The sequence below is a fragment of the Thermobia domestica genome, chromosome 2 (assembly GCF_964235325.1).
Source record: "Thermobia domestica chromosome 2, izTheDome1.hap1.1, whole genome shotgun sequence".
Lineage (NCBI taxonomy): Eukaryota > Metazoa > Arthropoda > Insecta > Zygentoma > Lepismatidae > Thermobia > Thermobia domestica.
The window spans coordinates 195,309,045-195,329,555 of record NC_137455.1 but is presented as its reverse complement, the minus strand read 5'-3'; the positions used below and the strand labels follow the sequence as shown (position 1 = coordinate 195,329,555).

The 20,511-nt window shown below is 31.2% G+C and overlaps 2 protein-coding genes across 6 annotated transcripts in view; one reads left to right on the top strand and one right to left on the bottom strand.

The window, feature by feature from the left end:
• LOC145678346 (band 4.1-like protein 4) overlaps positions 1–20,511 on the top strand; it is a 482,682-nt gene that overhangs the window by 453,800 nt on the left and 8,371 nt on the right. For 3 of the 4 annotated variants that reach the window (XM_081748385.1, XM_081748386.1, XM_081748384.1), the window contains exons 14-19: positions 2,162–2,395; positions 5,305–5,466; positions 6,316–6,516; positions 8,012–8,224; positions 13,313–13,597; positions 19,675–19,983. In XM_081748385.1, the coding sequence (XP_081604511.1) occupies positions 2,162–2,395; positions 5,305–5,466; positions 6,316–6,516; positions 8,012–8,224; positions 13,313–13,597; positions 19,675–19,983 (1,404 nt within the window). The remainder of the gene's footprint in view (positions 1–2,161; positions 2,396–5,304; positions 5,467–6,315; positions 6,517–8,011; positions 8,225–13,312; positions 13,598–19,674; positions 19,984–20,511) is intronic. The other variant, XM_081748387.1, reaches the window with a different exon arrangement.
• LOC145678347 (cilia- and flagella-associated protein 161-like) overlaps positions 20,007–20,511 on the bottom strand; it is a 228,209-nt gene continuing 227,704 nt past the window's right edge. For both annotated transcript variants that reach the window (XR_014130364.1, XM_081748388.1), the window contains one exon: positions 20,007–20,455. The gene's annotated coding sequence lies outside the window, so the exon portion shown is untranslated. The remainder of the gene's footprint in view (positions 20,456–20,511) is intronic.

The following is a 20,511-nucleotide window of genomic DNA, read 5'->3' as shown; positions in this document are numbered from 1 at the left end:
GTATTTTTGCTCTAATGAACCATTTTTCCTTGATTGCCTCACTATATATTCTGATTTTCTTAACGCTGCTTGCATTTCCCTCCAAACGTTCGTCTCTCCCTTAGAGCCTTATTCACAAATAATATAAGTAGGAGTAAAAAATAAAAACATCAAGGAAACAAGCCCGTATTCAGGGGGTTTAGGGGGCCGGCCTCCCTAAATTTTCGCTGCCCACCCCTAAAATTTTCACGGTAGGCTTGCAAATGAACTATAATACAATGATAAACTATAATATGGTTGGATCGGGCCCCCCTAACTTCAGCCGGGCCCCCTTACATTTTTGGGCTGGCTACCGGCCTGCAAGGAAATATAAAAAATGGATTTACCCTCTCATTTGCTGTCTGTCACTAGTCAAGTGGTAGTGTGTTAAAATTTGGAAGTGCAAGTATTTTTCAGGAATTAAAATACAAAGTAAGAGAAATGATTGTTAAAATCCCTGAATGTGTTACTATACACTCTTGTTTAATTTGTTTTTTAAATCCATTTCCTACAAAATTCTGACGTTCCTGATCTTGTGTAAAAGTTCCTTTTAAATTTTTGATAAACCAAACACCTGATATCCCTTAAACGTTTCTTTAACCTTACCGGCGATATACGTATATATATATATATATATATATATATATATATATATATAAAATATACGAAATATCACAGGAACAATTAGTTAACTTTATAAACTTCAGTGTTTTGCAGTAGATTGGTAAATAGCTTCTATATCGCGCTAAATGTTTATCAGTTGTTCTAACCGTCTTATGTCATATTTGTGTCAGTCATTAAAAATAAGATTCAATCTGTAGGTGATATTTGGAAAGTTACCATCTTTCATTAACATACTTTCATTAACATTCTTCTTCCATATGGGAGTTCATGTCTCATGGTCCGTGACTCTTACCAACATGTTCACCAAACGATCTCCCTCACTCACTCTCTCCACACAAAATAACCAAAATCATCTTCTAAACTTACTCAATAGTTGTAAGCTCAAACGACAACCTTTCGTGTACAAACTTGAGCAGAAACTTGGTTCGTTTAGAGTTTAACGTTCCTTTCACGACATAGGTTATATATATGACATAGAGTACAGCTTAATGTCAGACCCGAATGATATGAGATTCCACCGGGAATCGAATTCAATCTTTCACGCTGAAGATGTCTATGACACTTCTTGTGTGAATTTACATTTTTTTACACAAAATTTTAGCTGCAAACGGGTCTAAATTTTACAGCTAACTTTTTCTACCACTACTCTTTTTCCAAATTGCAATTAAGAACTTTGCGCCACGATCTTCCCTTCGGGGCATCCCTACTTCTTGCAGACTAACATTATCCAACCTCGACATAAATATTCTCTCATTATAATCCTTAGTTTTACCAGTTCCAAACATTTAAAGAATTTCATCTGCAAATCTCTCCTTATGTGATCAAAAGTTATGTGTATCCCAGAAGAGATTTTCCCTTACCCTTTCCCTTACCCAATATATATAACCTAAGAAATCTAATTTTAAACTAGCTGTTTTGTTCTCTTTCTACCGTTTATCTTTATTCAGAAATGTACTGTATTTAACACATTTTCAAAATACCGTATTTTATATCTTTTATAACTACTTATATCATCCACACATCTTTAGTACATGGTACTTGCTAACTTCCGGCTATGAGCAGTTCCATTTTATATAACTTTCTATATGCTACGTTTATCTAATTCAGTTTTGCATTTCTATGATCAATGACAAGGTACATAATAAAACATGCTTGCGTCGTACTAGATCAGAATAATAAAATAAACTGCATTCTAAAATTTTTGATCGTCATTATTGTTGTCAAGCACGAGAGGATTGGATCTGAAAGAAAGCAATAATATACCTGGTATACAGATAAATGCTTATTTCCAAAAAAATTTCTCTCGTTTCTAACACGGATCACCAAAGCTGAAATTATTATTGTAAGTTTATTCTACTCTTGCAATAGGTTGTTTTCTAGTTCAGAATATTATTTGTATGTTTATTATTATTATTATTATTATTATTATTATTATTATTATGTTAAATACAATTACATAATATAAGTTTAAATATACAGAGTGATTCATTAATAACCCTTTGCTATTATTCTCTTTCAGAACTGCCAATATGTATCGCTCGTCGTCCATTCCAAATGTTCTGCCTCGTTCCGACTCTCCAAGAAGCACACGGAGCGCTCCCTGGACCCACACGAACAAGGGACTCTACTCCTGTGCAAGCCCACGGTCAGTAAGGTCAGCTGGTCATAACCCATCACAGTTCTTGAATCGAATTACGCGAAGGTCAAGCAGTGTTGAAAGTCAAAGCTCTACAGAATCACGAACGTGTAAAAGGTAAAAAAAAAACAGAACCATTACCAAGACTAACACATGCTTCACTGTGCATAACTGTGAAACATAATGAATGTTTTATGCACAGAAGCAGAAACACTAAGCTTGGATATTAACCCAAAATACTACTAATAAATGCTATTACTCAATGTGAAATTTTACTAACGAACAGTTCACCGTTCTTGTATTTTTACTCCGCATAATATATAGTTTTCACATCATGATATGTATTAACAATGTCTAGATGTATATCATCTGCACATTTCTCTAATAGTTATGGGTCCTAATGTACCCACTATGGTATACAGTTATACCAAGACAATATGAAACAGTTTTACGGCCTCTACTACGGCCTCTGATTGAAGTTTATTTCCTTTCCAGCAGTAGCGTAAGCGAAGGGAGGGTACACGTTTTAACACCCCGCTCTTCTGCAACAAGATACTGCAGAAAAATAAACATTTATCCAAAAACAATCACGTATGTCCTCAAATAATATATAAGCTTGGGTGCTTGAATCCCTTCCCCTCTGATGAAATTGTGTGTTCGCCACTGCTTTTCATCATCGAAACTATATGCAACGGGACATCCTCAAAATGGGATTCGAAGCTCTTTTCGGGTTTTTATCCGAAGCTTTGTGCCCCTCTGTTGTATTCAGTACATGCTAAAGAAACAAAACCTAAAGTGAATGAAAGAAATAAAAGATTGAAGACAAAAGTCAAGTAAATCAAACAGTCATTAAGTAATAATTAATATAAAAGTAATTACATATTCACATTTACCGCAAAAATTCCGCAAGTTTCACTTTATGAAACTTTGTTCATATGTTTTGTCACAGTTGCTGTGACAGAGAATGTTTTGAAAGCGAAAATGATAAATCCAGTAACAACTACCATTGAACACTGAAAATGAATCCGACTAGCATTTCAAAAAATTCATTCTTATTGTAGAGAATGTATTTATAAAAAGAAGAAAGATTTTAGTTACTTTCAACAGTATCACATTTTTATGTTCGTTTATATCTATAGCTGAAACGATCAATTAAATATGACTTAGAATGAGATACTGATGTTTAATATATCAATATAGACGAATTCATTCGAGATTTTTTGATTATTATGTGTGATGCAGCATCTAATGTTTAAAGTTTATTTAGTAGCACATAACCTTTTATCTTATTTATGAATAACTAGATTTTAATCTAAATTTCCTGATCTACCTATCTTTGTTTATATTTTGTGTTAATGCCATTTATTTATAAATTTGAATTACATTTTTAACGATTTTGAATGCTTTAATATGAGAAATATTGAAAAAAGTTTTTAATTTTTGAAATCTAAAATTTGTTCAATTTCTTATAAATCTATTTTATATAGAACAATGAATAACTTGTATCTTTATTATTCATTTATTATTTCATTTATTTATTTTTACTATTTGTTAGTTCATTGCATAGTACGAGACTATAGTACTATAATTGCATAATCATTTATCGAAAATCTTTCTGTAAGTTGTAGATAAAATTTTATCAGTATATACAAGTTAGTTATTTAAATTTTATTATAATTTATCTTTAGTTACATAAAGGGTAAAAATCAAGCATCAAGACATAATTCTTTACACCAGAGAGAACTAAGTAGTTTAGTAATCTTGTGAGTGAAAAACCGCTTTGTTTAGAAGCAAGTGAGATAAAGATGATGTTGACGAAAATTAAACAGAAAATAATGTTTAAGCAAATTAATATGCTAACAGGGGTTAAACGCTAAAACGGAGAGAGTATACCAAGTTCATGCTAAAATTTTCGATGAAGAAGCATCATATCTTGTGAATGTGCATTGTAGACATAGATTATCATGTCTTGCATTTTAATTCTGTCTGTTTATCTGTTTGCGTATATATTTTACTAAAATGTAATACATTTTCTTAAATTACACTATACACCGTACTAAACTTTTCATGACCTGAAATTTATGAGTTTGGCTCGTAGTTTTTCTAAAAGGATGTGAGGCGTATAAAATAGTTACTTTTCTCTCACTGACACGGACGTTATGAGTAAATAATTTTGAGTTCGTAGCTGCATTTTCGTCTAATTGATTTCGGAATGATTGATGAACTTCACTTGCAGTACTAGTAAACAAAAGTTTGAAACCAAAATGTTGGGTAAATTGTGAAACGAATAAAATCTCTGAATATAAATATTTACATTCTTTAACTCTCAGTATCAGAAAATTCTCAGTAAAAGAAGAATCTAACTTATCGAAATTTTACAGAATGCTCAGGAAAATTTAGAAGGAACCAAGTCCCTTAACTTTTCTCCCTTACTACGGTCCTGTTTATGATCTTTGATTCCTTGAGGTTTTGTTCCCTTTATGAAAGTGAGCTTAACATTGATCTAGTTTTATTTATAATTTCTGTAGTTTTGCCAAAACATAACCCCACTCGTCTACTAGATGAAGTAATCATTCGAATTACTGCGCATGCAATAACAACCTTTTAGATTTAACAATATATCAATAAAATATTTATAGTCGTAACAGGGGAAATTTGGAGTACTGAAGTAAATACTGTAAGTCATCAATATTTTTATTTAGGTTGTAGCTCTTTTAAAACAGAAAGACAATTGTCTTCTTGATATTACATTAATTTATTACATATCCTGGTTTTCCTTACTTTTGGTTTTTTAAAAGCTAGCTTATCTTCTTAATCTGTTTAACAGATCAGGGTCGAAAAATTGGTGAGTTAAATAAATAAAATTTTCAGATTAGTATTTAGTTATCACGTATTCGATGTGCATGAGATGAATTAAAAACACACATGAAACTAGATGTATATTTCCACCACAAGGTCTATTAATTTAGTGAGGTAGATGAGATGTAAGGTAAGGCATTTATTTCAGCAATTACTTTCTATTTTAGACACCGTCATCATCGCAGTCGCAGAGGATCTGATAACGACAGTGAGGTATCGAAAGCGTCTGCTCGATCTCATCATCGAAGGCACAGATCACATCAAAAGCGAGATTCCGGTAGTGAGAGTGAGCATCATCACAGACATCGACATCGGAGCAGTAGGCATAGGTAAAATAATTATTGCTGTTTTGTTTTCTGGGTCAAAATAAACCTTAAATGTTTTTCATAGTCAATTAAGTGAAAAGAATCAATGTTCAACATGCTTTAAAATTAAATTCATATCTTCATTATTTTGTATGGCGAGATGGAGGAAATTTTTGTCCCGTTGAAAGAATTACAATTGTTAACACTTTTACTGCGTATTACATCATTTTTTGGATTATCTTATACCAGAAAAAAAACAAATTCTTGTTAGAATGTCGAAACTGGTTTTGAAATATTTTCGTGAAATATGTGCAACTTCTCAAATAAAATAACATACAATGTACTATAGTTGTACTTTTTTACGCTAAAGAAGTAAATAGAAATGGATCGTAAGCATACAGTTGGTGGAATGACAAAGTATCCCGATAACATGTACTCTAGAAATGTGAGAGCGCTATCACTGAACCACGAAGTCTCAATCTCGAGCATAATTTTAGTCTCTGACTAGATAATAAAATGTAAAAAATAAACATTCATGGATATATAATATATATATATATATATATATATGTGTGTGTGTACTCATATAATATATAATCTTATGTTTTGCATTTATCCTAATTAGTTCTTGTTAGTGCCAGGTTGTCTGTATTGTTTTAAGACTAAGTATTTGTTACCAAAATTGTAGGATGAATTCTATCTTCGTTCAAATATAAGACAAATAGATTTAGTTATGTTTCAAGAATGCATATTCATGTTCAGTTTCAAGAATGCATATTTTTTTGACCTCCTAATTAGTGATTATTGTTTACATAATTACAGTATCACGTAACACATGAGTTTCGTAATTTAATAAGAACATTATTATTACAGGCATGGTAGTAACTATGAACTTGTAGATTCTGAAGCGCAATGGAAAGAAGTCCAACGAAAGCAGGCCGAGGGACAACCTGGAATCCAGCAGGCGACAGTTGTTAGGGATCTTGGCAATAGAAAATCAGGCTATATGAACAGTGGTATGGAAACGGAGTCGGAGGCGTCGTATCATCACAAGAAGAAGCACAAGAAACATAGGTTAGAAATCGTAATGTGTGTTTAATCATTTAAAAGCTTTCAGGAAGAATTACCATGGAAACTATGAAAATTAATAGTAATTATTCGCCACAAATGCAACAAGCATTGGTATATAGATACAAATTAAGTGTTGCAGTAACTCTTCAACTATTCATCATTTTGAAAGAAGATATAGAAGTCAAATTTTGTTTTGTGTCTGGTATTCTATTCTTATGAACATTTTAAATGATTTTTTCATTTTCATTTAAAGAAGTGACTTAAAAGGCACAATAGTACGGATTACGAGATTAATTATACTAACTAGAGAAAGGAATGCATATTGCTTAACTTCTACATTTTGTAGAAAAGACTATTTAATACAGTTTCAGAATCAACAATAATTGAGCCCTGGTTTTAAACATTGGCCGTTATTAAAATCACTTTTCTTCTAGGAGTACTACTTTTGTGAAATTTAAACAGCACTATCTTTTCTCTTAACAAAGCGAAGGATTTTTGCGATGTGCCAAATATTAATTTCTATTTTTCACAGTATTCATTAACTAATTAGTTTGTAGTTTAGACTTAAATGTAGAACTTCTTGATAAAACAGTAAGCCCACAGAAATGATGTTTCTAAACAAAGTTCCAAAAATGTTAAAAAGTTTTGTTTTTCACAAGAATGCGAAGGGTTTCAAAACTTCAACATAAATCTTGCATTTGTGAATACAGTAATAAATTATATTCTTTCTGTTTTATGGATGACACCTCTTTAAAATTAACTAGAATAATGAAAACTCATCAAAGTAAAACACATCAAAATAATTTTGAAAGATAACAGAAATATTGTAGCTGAAACTAATAAACACATACGCTCTCAAAATACAAACATTTACTATGCAGTTATGTAGTGGTGTTTACACATACACGTATCTTTACTATCTTGAACTAGAGTGTTTCGTAAAATATCTTATATTAATTGCAATTGAATCCTGCTAAATTATATTGACCATTGTCATAAGTGATACAAGTCAAAATTAAATCTTGAGCAGATTACATTAAAAGCAAAATACTTTTCGATTATTAAATTGTTACTAGGACGTATTCTGACGAATTATCATTTAATTACCGAACAAGACTATAGAAGGTTATAATTGGATCTTCCTAAATCTAAAACTCAGGTTATAGTTTCTTTATCTAGGTTGTTAGGGAGGTAACATCAAGTCATTAAAGCAGTACTAATGTGGCCAGTTTTTTTTTTTTTTTTTTTTTTATTATTTATTTAATAGAAGACATAATTGGAAACTTTGTTTTGTGTATATTTCTCTACTTTGAATTTGTTTTAAATAAAACTTTCCCCTGATTTTACTCACTTTTACTAAAAGATATTCTAACGAATTTAGTTTAATCTTTAATTTAATTGAATCTTTAATCAAAACTTATTTAATTTTTGTCACTTTATTCATACATACTGCAGAACATCCTCTTGTATAAATAATTATTAATTTTGCTTGTTTTAGGTCAAGATCACGATCTCCTTCCGAAAGCAAGACTCGACTACCAGACGAATTGAAGAAGCATTTGGAATTCGACTTAATAGAAACAGAAGGAATGACTGAAGATCAATTGAAGGAAATACCATACAAAGTTGTAGAGACAAACACGAAACCTGTCAAGATTAAATTTTCACCTAGTAGCAAAAGAAGACAGAGATCTCCAAGGAGATCGAAAAGGTAAAAATGGTATTTCAAATACTTGCTAACAATTGAAGAGCAAATGAGATCCAATGGTCTGAAATGAAAATATATATATAAATATATATGTATACGTAAATATGAGTTCGTAGTGATAATATGCTGAACTGTATTGTTAATTTTATTTATTTTTTGTTACTTTTAGTAAATAAGAATCTGGGAAAATCTAAAACATAATCATTGAATATAATATCTTCGACTTTATTTTGTTATATGGATGTAAAATACTGTATAAATAATTTGTATTACTATTGCTAATATACATAGATAATAAAACAAGAATTAATTACTAACCGTTTTAATGCATTTAATTAAAAGATCGAAAACCAAGTTTATTTATTGGTTTTACTTTTGCAGTTCAAAGTTTAAATTTAAATCGTTATTTAGTAATTCTTAAATTCCATTTTTTGTTAAATTTATAAAACAAAATGTCAAACTTCTGATTTCAAATTTACCCTTTTAAATAATTTTAATCCGACTATTCAATGACCACTTCCTTGATGTCATAAACAATTTATGCATTTTCTTTGGAGGCGAATGTATTTTCTTTCCCTTTAATATTTTTATTACCACAGTAACTGAAGTACACTTTCAAGCTCAGAAAGCAAGTTTCTGTACCCGAAGTAACCAGAAAGTTCTGTTGCTTTAGATTGACTTATGGAATTATCCTAATATATTGCTTAAATCTACAGGGGTTGGACAAAAAAATCTAAAACGTTTGCAGAAGTGTGAAAATCATACCTAGTATGGTGGGAGGCCTCCTTTTGCGTCCAAAACAGCTTGGAATGGACGTATACAGCTCCTGAATCGTGGTGTGTGAAATTTTGTACCATAGTTCCTCCAAAACATGCTCCAGTTCCTTAAGGGATGCTGGTGGAGGATAATGAGACCGAACACGCCTTTCTAACTCATACCACAATGGCTCAATGATGTTCAGATCTGGTGATTGTGGGACCCAGAGGAGGTGTGATAGCTCCTGGTCATGCTCCTCAAACCATGATTTCACCGTTTTTGCAGCGTGACAGGGTGCCAAATCATCTTGGTAGATGCCATCGCCATTAGGAACAATATTTGGGCCATGGGTAGAATCTGGTCCCCCAAAATGGCCTCATACACCTTAGCATTCATCATTCCATACAGGGCTATGATGGGACCTGCAGAAAACCACGATATCACTGCCCATATTGTAACAGAACAACCCCCATGCTTTACAGTTGGGAACAGACTGTCTGTATCATAGGTCTGCGACGGTGTTCTCCATACGTAAACACGACCGGTTGTTAGAAACAATGTAAAGGTCGATTCATCGGATCATATTACGTGTTTCCACTGCTCATGAGTCCACTCCTTCTGGTCTTTGCACCACTGGATACGCCTCTTCGCATTTACTGCTGTGACCAGGGTTTGGCGATAGCGGCCCTGCCATGAATTTTAATTTTATGAAGTTCCCGTCAGACTGTTTTCAATGAAACCGGGTTCTGTAGGTCGGAATTGAGTTCAGACGTAATTTTCATTGCAGTGGTCTTCTTTTAGCTGCTACAATCCGTTTTAATGCCCTCCGGTCCCTATCTGACAGGATTGCCTTCGACCACTGTTGTGCTTTGCAGACGTCGTTTGCTCATGAATTGTGTATGCCCTCGTGATATTGGACACAGTGCCTTTCGATACCCCCACAATGTTCGCCACTATTGCCACTGAAGCTCCAACCAGACGGGTACCAACGATCATGCCTCTTTGGAAGTCTGTTAGGTCTCCCATTTTACCGCACCACTTTCACACCACGACACTCACAAGTGAACTGGTTACTGCTGACGGAAGAGGAAGGTCCACATGACACATTGAAAACAAAGAACGATCGGCAACCGCAGCACATGTTGTACACTGGTGGGCCAAACTTACGTGTCCTGTATGAAGTGTTTTTAGATTTTCTTGTCTATCCCCTGTATTATGCTTGTATTTGAAATGTACGGAATTCAATTTTTTCATTTATGGCGAATAGAAACAATATTAGTTAAGCACGTCGTGTTACAAAGGATAATTCATTAAATTTCGTCTTTCGAGTAATTAAACGCATATTATATTGCTTCGGTATTTCATCGATGCAATACCTTTTGAAAAGAAATTATTTCAGCTTTGAATTCGGGAGATAATACACTGCGTCAAGACAAAAAGGCAGGAGATAAGACAAAAAGAATGTGTGCATTATTTAAATCCTGTCCATTTGTGAGTATTGGAATATCGATTAATGAAAATTAACTTATCATATTTTTCAATCACTTGAAGTACCAACAATATTACGTGAAGAAATCATATATTTTTCTTATACTTTCATACTTATAGCTTCATAAATGACCATTTCCATCATTTATATTCAATTTATTCCAGAAAAAAAGAGATAATTATACTAAATATCAAAGAAGTTTACATGTAGTGTAGCCCTGAAAATGTATACATTGCCCTAATAAGGATTTTGTATGCAATTGTTTAACCCAACATAATTAACATATTAAGTTGTGTATAGTAAAATATTCACCGTACGAACATTTTTTATCATTCGAACCTCCATATACTATGCATCTTAACCTACTCTTTAATCTGAGGAATACGTCGCTAGAATTTCCGTCATTGTCGTTCTCAAAATATATTGAATCAAGGGAAAGTGAATTCTGTATCTTGAATACACGTTTCACATCTATTTTGAAGCCAACGTATATTGTGGTACTTTGACCTATGGGTTCACTCTCTTGTATATACTAACTTCTGAGCAAATATTAGACTAAAGAGAATCATAAAATTGTATGAGATAGCATTTAATTGTGTTTATATAAGTCTGCAAAGTTTTTCTCACAGCAACGAATAGTTTTATTTTTAATGTGCATTATCTTTCTTCTCCCTTACTTTTCTATCAGCACACACAAATCCTTCTCAGCCACATGAATGCTGTCTTTCCACTTTTCAGATGATAATACTACTCAATGGACAAAGATTACACTGAATTTCAACTGTATTTCATAGATTTGTCTTTTGTATTACTTCATTTTATAATTCATTGTTATTTGTAAGGAAAATTACTATTCTTACAAACACCATGTAAAAATTTCTCGGGATAAAGAATGAATTTATGGATCTCCATTATTTTATATGGGAAAATTCGAATCGGGATGCAGATATTAATGACATAAGTAACTTTCTTGAACAAATTAGTCTCGTAAATCGATGCATCATTATTGTGTATAAGCAGGGGTGGCCAACCATTTTAGGTTTGAGGGCCACTCTTCATTTCAGAAATCACTGATGGTCTACTTATCTGTTCTATAGCCTGCTAGAAGGTGACCAGACGTTCCATTTTTAACAGGATTATCTCTTTCTTTCATTTTTTTCAAGAAGTCGTCAGATTTCCCGAGAGAAATCCAAACGGAACATACTTTTCTTTTTTTTAAAAAAAAAGAAAAGAAAGGCGTCCCATTTTCTCATAATTACGCAGTAATATTTTTTTACATGTTCTTAAACGCCACAGCTGAGTTTCTGTTTGGGAAAACTTTGAATTTCATGAAGGGTTAATCTTTCCTTCAGTCTTAAAAATAAAAATAAATAAACTAAATAAAAAATAATAATATAAAAATAAAGAAAAAAGGATATTTAAGAGACAATTTATGCCAATAGGTCTGGTTTCTGTTAAGTGTTAAAAAGTAATGTAAAAATTAAAATTGGAGTGTCACAGATAAACAAAGAGAGCTGGCTATTTTGATAACCTAGAAACTTTTCCTTCCCCTATGGCATGAATAACGACATAATAGTTGCTAGATTATTCTAGTTTGCCGAGTGTTCTGCTGCTTCAGTTTCTAAATCTGATTACTCTATCATAAAGCAATAACAATGATTAATTCAAACAGTAGAACACAGAACACGTGCTGCCTCTCACGACTAATAGATCGCGGTTGATGCGGTTCAAATATCGAAGTATGACACGTAGTATCTTAGTTTTCTTCTTCATTCTTCTTATGCTGTGAATAACAGTGATTATTTTGAGCAATTAAAACACAAATTAATTAATAACAACGTAAAATTTATTTTTTAAAAATATTAATCTGACGTGAGACCAATGTTTCTTTCTAAATTACTGAGTTTAGGGTGGCATAAATTTTATGCATTTATATTTTTGAATTGTTAAATTAGTTTCTAAATTGAATTTAACTATTTTATTTGTGATATGCGTGCAAGTGCTTCTTCAATTATTAATTGTTGTGATACTTATCAAATAAAAATTATAATGATAATTCTTTCAGTGAATTTATTTTTAACTTGAAAATACAAGTTTTTAACATATAATTTCTAGTTGCTACATAATAAGTTTATTACACATTGCGTATTAAGTTTTGTTAAGTGATATTAAGAGAATATTTCACTAATTATACATTAGTGTTTATCAGCAGTACAGATATGTTAAGTCATGAGTATGAACACATGTTTCATTATCAACATAGTTTAAAACATTATTTAAGATGCGAATCTAATTCCAAAGTTTCTTTATAATAATACTTCCATGCTTGTTCAAATGGGTTAAGAAATTCTCTATACAATATTCATTTTTTTAAAAAATAACTATTTTAAAACATTATTTTTTCCAAATTATTTATTGTTAAGTACCAACTTGTATTGTTAAGTAAGACAGAAAATTATTTAATTGTTTTCACAAATTATCTTCACGCTCAATTCTCAGTTCTTAAGATCTATTAGTTTATATTTTCATATATTAATAATACAAGAAAAACATTACAGTGTGGAAATTTATATCTGAGTAATGTATCTACGTTTGCCCACCAAATTACTTAGTCGTTTCTTAAATTTCTAAATCTTTGAGTTCTATGAAATTGTCATACAATGAATGTTTACTTAGAGGAAAATTTCATTTTCTATAAAATAAAACAATAATATCATACATTGCTTTTATTAATATCAATCTTTGTTACACTCGTGACAATTACATACATTTTTACAGATATGTATTTGACTTCAATGTGTATGTATACATAAGTTTGTTAGAAATTTTTACCACGATTATTTCAGCTCCACTCAGGACGAGAGGCATCAGCTTCCCAGCAGTGGAGATAGCCCACCTCCACCCTATTCTCCACCGAACGGAGGGGTAGGCCCTGGCGTAGGCTCTGAAATTCCAGGAACTCAATCGAATTCCTCGGTTAATTTCACACCTACAACTACCACTGCTACTGCCAGTATGTTGTCATCTTATTCGACACCTCCCACCACACTTCCAGATTTCATGAAGAATTCATCTGCTCCGACTACAAATCAAAGTCCTGCAGGATCTATGAGAAGTAGTCATCTGCCAAGGTATAACAACAATAGTAGTAATAACAATTGCCAGCAACCTGGCTTTTTTATTTGAACAATTACCAACAGTGATGTTCAATATTTGTTTTCTGTTTGTTGTAGACGTCCATTGTTTCTGCAGTTATGAATGAGAATATATATTTTTAATATTCGGACGCATGAAATATGTTAAATTTCTTCTTGAGAATTTTCTGATAACAAATCCTTTCTTAGTAATAGCATGAGTTCTGTATTTGTGAAATATCTGGTTCTGTTATTGCATGAATTGAATTTGCCATACGTATCTAGGAAATTCTCTCCATTAATACCTAAATTTCTTGTAACGTTTTGTAGTAATTTATTATTTTGAAAGTATTCCTCTTTCAAACATAAGTTGCATTGTATTTGAATTCTTGTAGTGGGTAACTATAAAGAGCAAATGTATGTCATGTGATAATATTCAGTTTCATTATTTAATATTATTACTACTTATATCGAAGCTCTTCTTTGATCTCATTTTGTATGTACAGTAAGGTGTTATATGTACTTAGATTACTTATATGCATTGTACATATGTGCCACATGCAAGATTTCTTTATGGAATAAAATATTTTGAAGTGAATATCTGCTTCGTTATTAGAAACTCACAACATTTTAGCGTTAGTAACTAACAATTATTCATTATCAATTGGGAGTATTATACTTTTATTTTCTAATATTTCATTACTTTACTAACTTATTTTCGATGAATTTATTTCATAGTTTACACAAAACATTGTAAGAAATGCATCATTCATGTAATTATAAAATTTGTACTCTAACGTGGATATATATCTGTGTAGTAACTGATTGCATGGAACGATCTCTATGTATATTATTCTTTCAATCATAAGCAAGTCTATTTCTCAGTTAATTAAAGAAATTTTAAGTCGTAGTAAGTAATACAAATATATATTTTGCGAATTACCGTAGTACACACAAGTCATTTCCAAATTCAATGGTACATATTGATATATTCTATTTCCTATACTGTATTATTGTATCGAATTATTCTAACACATTAACTGCCATATGAGTTGAATATAATTCACGTTAGTTTCAAGCCTGGGGTCCCGTGAACAATTCATATGTATCTTTCTCTTGGAAGCCGCGTGGTGCGCAGGTAACTCACAATACCATGCTGTAACATTTATGTAATCTGATGGATTGCCCGCTAGACAAGATCTTTAAGTTGGTTCATGAAAATTTTAACAATAAAAAATAACATTTTTTTAAAAATTAAAGTAGAAATGTCATTTTGTCCTTGAAATTCTTAATCTATTTTCGCAATGCAACATCGTGGCCCTCCAGAACTCTTTTTTTTTTTTTTTTTCAGTGTGGCAGTCCATGTATTAATTTTGTACACGGTATGGTATTACGTATAACATAATTGAGGAGTTTGATGTAATAAGGGCGTAAGCGAGTTTACGCCCTTTTTGCATGAAACGCATTTGTGGCTTTTGTCACGCTTGTTTATCCTGCTGGTAACATTTCAATTCAATATCGGAATAAAAAAAAAACACTACTTAAATTTTCAACATCGTTTTTCTCCAATTGCATGTTTCAGACTTACGTCCTTATTGCATCAAACTCCTCAATTTCATAAAGTTTTTGAGAAAGATTAACTAATAGTTCTAAGGTTTTGTAAAAAGCATATTGACGGTTCATATATAAAACAGAATAAAATCTAGAAGTAGCGATCCGATAAACAATTCAAACATTATCTACCTTATAAAGAATTTAAATCATTGTATGTGATGTCTTATCGTGAATAGGCATCTTGCTCTTTTACTATAAATAACTATCAATTGAAATTGAAAAAAATTGAACTGATTGAAAATTGAAATCAATTGAAAAAAAAGACAATTGAAAAAAAAATACATACGTTATTTCTACTCAGTACTTTTCTCAAAGCAACAAACCGAAACTTATCTTATTTGTACTTTTGGTATTTCAATTTATTGACGTTTCGGTTTGTTCTTGTTTTTCCTTTAGTAACTAACGCTCATTTTAACATAATTTTACTAATAAATCTTCCTAAATATTTGAAAGATATCGTTACTCATGACGAAGGCGAAGATTAAGTGAAACATTTATATCTTATTTACTTACATCAATTCCTTAGTGTCTTTAAATACCTACCAAATAAATTGTAATCGTAGATCTGTATTGTTAATAATTTAGACACTTACGTAATTTGAGCATATCTATGATTGAAAACATTGATGAAGTACTGAATTATTATGACTTCTTGAATGACAGAATTCATGGAAATCTTCTTATAATATGATATATGTATACTGTGTAAATAATTTTGTTAAGTGTCTTTCAAATATTCTCTTTTGTGTGGGACACACACTGTGTGTAAGGATTTTCTCGGAATTCTTCAATTTCCTTTCGCTTTCTTCGTTTCAATGTTATCATTCATTTAATCTCTCCGTACCCTTCGCCTTGGAGCATAATCGTGGGGCGTTAAACTCAAAAAATAACTACAATAACATATTCTTGTGAATCGATACTACTTTTTTCTACTAACTACTTCTACTCTTTTTTTTTTTTTTTTTCATTACTCTCGATTCTGATATTTAATTTTGATGAGGCTAACAGTGGAAGTAGCGAAAATTTCAGTTTTAATTACATCAGTTATCTTAGTACACAGAATACAATACGTTTTCTTATTATTATTCATAGAACAGCTTTCTTTTGTGCTGTTTTTGTATTAATCGTTTCTTTTCTTTGTTTAACCATTTTCACTCATTGACATTTGGAATTACACTTATTGCTCTTTGTCTAGTCATTTTATCAACACGATTTTATTCAAATATAATTAGATCAGATAAATGTCTTTAGTTATTTCAGAAAATTATTCTTTCTTAATTAATGGTGAAAGTAACCTTGGTTACATTAAGAGTTTTGTAACGTAAATACAGAAAAAATAAAAGAGGGAGAGTAACGAATCCAATTTTCGTATTGTGATCTCCTAATACCTTGTCGAGATACAAAGAAATTTAAATTGCATCTATATATCTAAAGATAGATACCTACGTAATATATAGGTTTGTTCGCTATACAAATTCACACCGTTAGTTTGGAATACTTCTGAAGTATTGTGTATGTATCTTGAGGTGAAGTTTAACGAGATGTGACTCGGAAAGAAAGGGAAAGCGTTGAGTTTTCTAGAACTAGAAAAACATTGTATATTTTTTAAATATGTTATTTTATATTATATACATATGAAAAAATAAACTTCTTCGAGTAAAGTAGGAGATTATAATTTCAAAATATTCAAAGGAACAAGTGTAATTTTTGAGTCGTCAAATAGTATATGAAATTATATAATTTCACTTGCAACTGTACACTATTAGAGAATATACGTTTATTTTATTTTAAAATTCAATCGAAGACCGCAAAAGTTTCAAACCTGAAATATTTTCTTTAAAGCTCTTTCACTCTTTTCACTAAAAACTATTTTTTTTTTCTTTTATAGTCATTAGTAGATAGTTAATATAGACTAAGAATAAAATACAAGAATATCTATTCATTTGTATGATCCTTGGCTCTGGATTCTGTTTTGAATCTATTTTCTTCTGCTTATTATAAAATTCTGTTCGACGAAATCTATTCAGTCTTCATTAGCCATTTCATTTTATTCATTTTTAATTTTTTTTTTTTTCATACACATTGTATATCAAATCGAAATTACGAATTTTTATCCTTTACCATTTTCTTGTTTGAATGAATTGAGTGAAAAGAAAAATAAATCCTTTTGGACAAGGAGTAAAACTACGTAAAAAGATTCTATGAAATATCCAAATACTATAGCATGAAAAAAGGGCTATTATTTACTAAAACAAGGGAATAATTTTAGATTGAAATAAAAGTCTTAAAGAAAATTTGTTTCTGTGTAAGTAATAATTTAGAATTGTTCTATCTGCACAGTTACATTTCAGTCACAAAACATGTTTCCTCTTTAATCAAATCAAATAGAAAATTTTCAGTTGTTTTTATGGTGTGTAAACGTAAACCCCAATGCTGTATGTCTGCATGCAGTTTTCTTTTTCTTTTTTTTTAATACATAAATAATCATGTAAAACTGAATGTCGCAGTCTAAGGTTAAAAAAAATGTATAGAAATAAAACTGGTAGAAATGCTGAAATAGAAGCTGGCTCTTGTATGAGAGAACACTTGTACATTCGGTATTTATCTTAGGACTTGAAGGAAACACCTCTATACAACAGAGTTTATGCTGTTTCTTAATTGAGTTTGAGATTTATTTCTTCTGGAACACCGTAAGATGAAAAGTGCTTTGCATATTATAGCCACTTATTAAAAAAAAAAAAAAAAAAAAGTACAGGAATACCTTGCATACTGTGCTATAAAAACGACGTTGTTCAAACTCTATATACAATACAGCACATTTGCAGCATTGGATTTGTTAATTACAAAAATGTAGATTAAAAAATTGAATCCGCAAACCTATTGCCAATTCGTCTCTCTGTAATAATAAAAACAATGAGAAAAATGCGTTATGTAAGGTACTCCTGCACTTGTTACCTAAGTTTCACACCATAGGAGAGTTATTTAGTCGTACTTACTTTTATTACCTCACGCTTTTATTATATTGTGAATTTATTTGTAGTAAATTAATAATGTCAATGGTGTCTTGCTGTGTATGCAACAAATCATCATAGTAATGAACTAAAGTATCACAACAACAAACATCTCAATCTTTCATGTTTGAAACTTTTTTGAACACTTTTTTTTATTATTATTATTAAATTCGATGTTAATATTCCTCTTATTCAGAGTCGTTTTGACGTGTGACTAGTGCTATACTAAAGAGTTCGACTAACATATGTTTCCTGCAGTAGTCAGGCATTTAGTATGACTCTAATCATACGTCAAAACAACTCTGCATAAGGCCCATAGAAATTATAATCAGGTAAGCGTGGGATAACCACTTTAATACCCGAGAACTTTCTACCAAAATCCTTCGCAGTACTCTGAATCGAGAGTAACGAGTTCTTAGTCATAACAGGAATATGTATCAATTTTTTTTAAATCTATATACCAAGCACTCCTACATAAGCATGCATTAATAGCACTATGGTGTGAAATTTTCATAAGCAGCTAGAGTTGCAATTAATTCTTAGATGTTACTTAAAGACATTAGTTCTCAAGTGAAGGGTAAGGGGAAAAAATAAGGAATGCCCATCTATGTGCTTTTTCGGGTGCATGGTCCTATCTGTTGGTGACTCTTGGTACTATTTGACTGTATATGCCATGCATGCGTAGATGTAGAAATGTCCATGTAAAAAGAGGCAAAGATTTAATTAACCCTATTCTTTTTACGCGGTTTTCAATATTAAAACGCCGTTTACTCGAAAATGCAGTTTTGTGACATTCCTTGTTTTTTCCCCTTACCCTTCAAGTACTCTTTCGCTTTTTTTTCTTCTAATTTAAATAGGATAAATAGTGTAACTTGCCCATACACAGTTGTTTTCTGAATATCGGAAAGAAAATTGTGTACACCTTACAGACGAGATCAAACCAAGATTTCTACACAATATTTCTAACATACTAAAAAGCATATTGAAGTCTAGTAGATTATATGAGTATTTGTACAAATATGACTGATTCAAGTTAACAGACTTTTTATCTTTGCTTCCGTATGTAGTCCAAAGATATGCAGTAGATCCTTATAGAAATTACAAAATTGTCAACTCAATGGTTTTCAGATATAAGTATTGACGAGAGAGTATAATTAGAAACTTAATATTTTTTTTTTTTTGATGTATTTATGAAAGTTTAAACTTTCAATTTTTTAACGGGTATTTAAAAATCCAATTAGATGTTTTTAAAACGCTGGAAAATTCTCTCTTTCCGAGACACGGTACAAGCATCAAAATGTTTGCCTCCTATAAAATACAGCTCATTGGCAACAGTACAAATTGTACAAAGTTTTCACATATCGTGCTTTTTTATTTTGTATGTGCAAAATTTTAAATTTTTAATGTACTACCTTATATTCAGAATAATACAATTTGATTTCTTTCTAGATCAACTCTTCCGGCTGTAATGGAACACCCCCCAACAACGGCAGGTTCACCAATCCATCATCAAACTATTTCAGAGCATTCAGTGACTACGGTTAACAGCAACTATGGAACAGGATTGAGTTTGAGTAGTTCTCTATACAATAACCCTGGAAAATTAATTGGAAATGGTAATGGAAATGTTCCGAATGGACACATAGTCTCGCCAACGACTAATTCTAATTTCACTGCTCAATCTGGAACTACTATCAGTCATGAGCATTCGGACTCTGGATTGGGAACAGAATCACAAGATTATACCTGTAATGGAAGGTGAGAAATCACGAAACACCACAAAATACATAAAACTTTATTACAAAAATAAAATACACATAAAAATATTTTAACATTCCAAATAGAGATGACTTTACAAAAGGTAACTACATAGTTACAGCCATTATTTTCATATGATGATAATAATCCAATGGATAGGGTTACATTTTGCAAGTAACTGGGTAATGTAATTGTTTAATAGTTTGACGAACATTACAATTTCAGAAACCTAAAATACAATTTCCACAGGTCACAGAAGCATTAATTTTACATGACACACTTTTACATTATTTGACTAGCCTTCAATAATAAACAATACATTGCCAATAAGTATGACAGGAATTTTAAGATATTTTGTGTGACGATTAAACAATATAACTTTCTACATAGAGAAGGGAATCCACTAACTCTGAAGTTTGAAAGTAGAACATATTTCCGGATTTATTCTTGAGTTCCCATAAGTTCTTGAGATCTGAAAGAAAAGAAGAAAATAAAAACATACAAAAATCTTTACTCATAATTATTCAT